Source organism: Fopius arisanus, unplaced genomic scaffold (genome assembly GCF_000806365.1).
Source record: "Fopius arisanus strain USDA-PBARC FA_bdor unplaced genomic scaffold, ASM80636v1 scaffold00152, whole genome shotgun sequence".
Classification (NCBI taxonomy): domain Eukaryota; kingdom Metazoa; phylum Arthropoda; class Insecta; order Hymenoptera; family Braconidae; genus Fopius; species Fopius arisanus.
In genome coordinates this window covers 221448-224470 of record NW_011887891.1, presented here as the reverse complement: position 1 = coordinate 224470, position 3023 = coordinate 221448, and the positions used below count along the sequence as shown (strand labels likewise).

Here is a 3023-nt window from a genome sequence, read left to right as displayed (position 1 = left end):
TGAATAGCTCCTCGATGGTCATGTTCCCCTGATACTTTTTCAAAAATTTCGAATTTTTCACCTTCAGTGAAAATTTCAGTGAATAGCTCCTCGATTGTCATGTTCTCCTGATACTTTTTCAAAAATTTCGAATTTTTCAATTTCTATACTTATACTTTTTTACTCGATGTTCTCACCGCCTGCCGACCTACAAGGTACCCATATTACCAGCTGTTGGTATTTCAGGGATCCGCATTACCGACGGCCTGTATTTCACTAGGCGCGAAATTTCTAAATTTAAAAATTTGTAATTTAAAATTTTTCGAAATTTTTGAAAAATTATCAGGGGAACATGAACGTCGAGGAGGTATTCAATTTTTAAACGATATTTCGAATGATAAGTCATTTACAAAAAGAAAATAGGTATTATTTAAAAAAAAAAATGAATTGTGCTGGGATCGAACTCAAGCTGCCCGCGTGCCAGTCAAACGCGTTGCCGATTCGACAACGCGCTCATAATAAAATCATAATTTTATTAGTACTATATCTTCAATATGTTAAATAATTTTTTTCATTTAAAAGTCTACAAGATGTGAATTATTTACGTTTGGACCTCTGCGTATGACCTTGGGTGAATCCTCCATTGTTTATAAGTTTCTAACAATTTTATTTGAAGAATTTCATTGTTATATTTTTAAATAAAAATCCTTGAACTAGGGTTTTCACATAAAAAAAGCAATCACCTAGATTGTACTGTTTTAGTATTTATATTTTCTAAACATTAATTAATTTTAATTAATATTAAAAATGTAATGAATGAGTTTGCGGATGTTATTTATCTACAATACTTTTCAATTTCATATAAAATCACAAAATATACAGAGTATAGACACGTTTTTATTCCTCTCAATAAATCCTCATTTTATCATCATCACCCACTGATGAATCCCCGAATCGATTATCGCTCGTTTCCTCTATGATATTTCCTCCAATACAATTGTAAATTTGTGATTATTTTAAAAAATGGGGTAGATAAATAGCAAAAACAGTACGTGTCAATAAAAACGAAATAAACCGAGTTAACGAATAAAAAAAGAAAAATAATCGTAAGTATAAATCTCGTCGAATTCGATTGAATAGCTACTACCGTAATTGTAACATAAAGAAAAGAGTAAAAAGAACAAATTATTTCAGTTGATATTCACAGCTGACTCCTACCAGCAACTCAAATCGCAAAAATGGAAAAAAAATCAACTTGAATATTCGATACTTCGAGTAATTAGCCAAAAGCTATGCATTTCATTACTGGAACGTAATTATTTACAATGATGATTCGCTAGTACTTAAATCAACGAATCAATAACAAGTGAATTAATCCGTATTTCCACTGTCTATTGGCTACCTATTTTTTTTTCAATCAAACTACATCGATTCTTTCGATTTCTATCGACTCCCTTCCCCTTTTCCTTCCTCTTCCCCTTCCACTTCCACTTCCCCTCATTCCCCAGTCAAAATTTTAATTAACTCCACGACTGATTATTATTTATCCCCTTTACTTTCTTATTTCAAGTCTCTTTGTCGATCGACTTATTCCCCTAGTAATTAAACGTGTAGATTTGAGGTGCAGCAGTGAAATAATTTAAAGTAATCATCAAAATTACTTTCAGTGTACTTAAATTATTTATTAGACCGCCCAGGGGAAGAGACTCAACAACTGAAAACATTCCACACATCCTGCACTCAAAAAAAAAAAAGAAAAACATTGTCAATCGTCGAATTGTCAGTAATTTTCAAAATTACTCCACCCAAAATTATTTACAGAGTTATTCCTCTGAGCAATGAGTAATTAACGTACTAGTTGTCATTTTATTTGCAATAGCACACACTTGGGGAGATATTCCTGCGGAGATCAGTCTCTTGTTATTTTCTCATTCTCATTTTTTTTTTACATTAGAAAATACCTAAGCCCGGACCATCCGTGGGCCAGCCCCCGTGCCATTTAAAATAACTCGTAATGAGTCATTAAATCTCATTAACAGTTTCACCATGGAACAACATGAATCAAGCCTCAAGCGTAATTCATCGTCATGAGTGAAAACGAGTGAAGATAATTCCACAGATTATTACCGAAAAAAAAAAAAAACAATTTCAACGCCTGTAATTACATTCACTCATTAACGCATACTCATTGTAAAATGGACAAAAGTCCGTAGGTAATAGATTTTAAACCGAGTAAAGTGTCTTTTTTCCACAACCGCATTATCCCATTCACACCGATATTAATCATAAATTAATTTTCTCAAAGAGACGACAGATTCAATACGCAACATTCAAAGCTCCAGCCTCCATTGATCCTGTGTAATTCAATGAACATCTGCCATCAAAGGATGACAAATTATTTATGACTACGAGATGAAAAGAAAAATTACAGACTTCTTGTTAAATTGCACGAAATTAAATCAAAGGGTTATATCTATTCTATACTGATCTTCAGAGGCCAATTTGATATTTCACTTTGTTCAGTAATCACAATTATCGAGAAATTGATACAATATTATTATCGATTCTGTATCTCTCGATTAATCTGCCTGTCGAGTATTTCTGTTGTATAAATTTAACGCACCAAGTCTGGGCATTTTTGTGGATCACTTCGGGGTAATTATGTTGTGTACAGTTGAAATTCTATGTAGGAAGTTGGGACGAAGCCCTCGATGGGCTGGGACATTCTCCGGACGCGTGTCCATCCGTCCCCTTGATCCAATTCTATCATGTAGAGTTCCTCTCCGTCGTACATCGGAATCGAGCCCTCGCTCGTTGCTAAAAGCACGAGATATCCATTTTATTACACAGAATTAAATCCAAATCACTCGATTACGCAAATAAATTAATGATATTAAGGCCCGGGTGGACTACCTATAGAACGTCATCTTTTGTTTAAATTTTATCTTTCTAGCCTAAAATACATAAAAATTTGGGATAAGTTTTGAGGTCACGAAAATCACTGGAGTTGGCATAAAAAAATAATGAAAAAAAAGAGGAAAAAA

At 33.3% G+C, this 3023-nt stretch overlaps 1 protein-coding gene across 4 annotated transcripts in view; it reads right to left on the bottom strand.

The window, feature by feature from the left end:
• Window positions 1-727: 727 nt before the first annotated feature.
• The window catches only part of Cip4 (formin-binding protein 1-like Cip4), a 13557-nt gene continuing 11261 nt past the window's right edge, over window positions 728-3023 (bottom strand). For all 4 annotated transcript variants that reach the window (XM_011314316.1, XM_011314320.1, XM_011314317.1 and 1 more), the window contains one exon: window positions 728-2796. In XM_011314316.1, the coding sequence (XP_011312618.1) occupies window positions 2639-2796 (158 nt within the window). In that variant the 3' untranslated portion in view covers window positions 728-2638. The remainder of the gene's footprint in view (window positions 2797-3023) is intronic.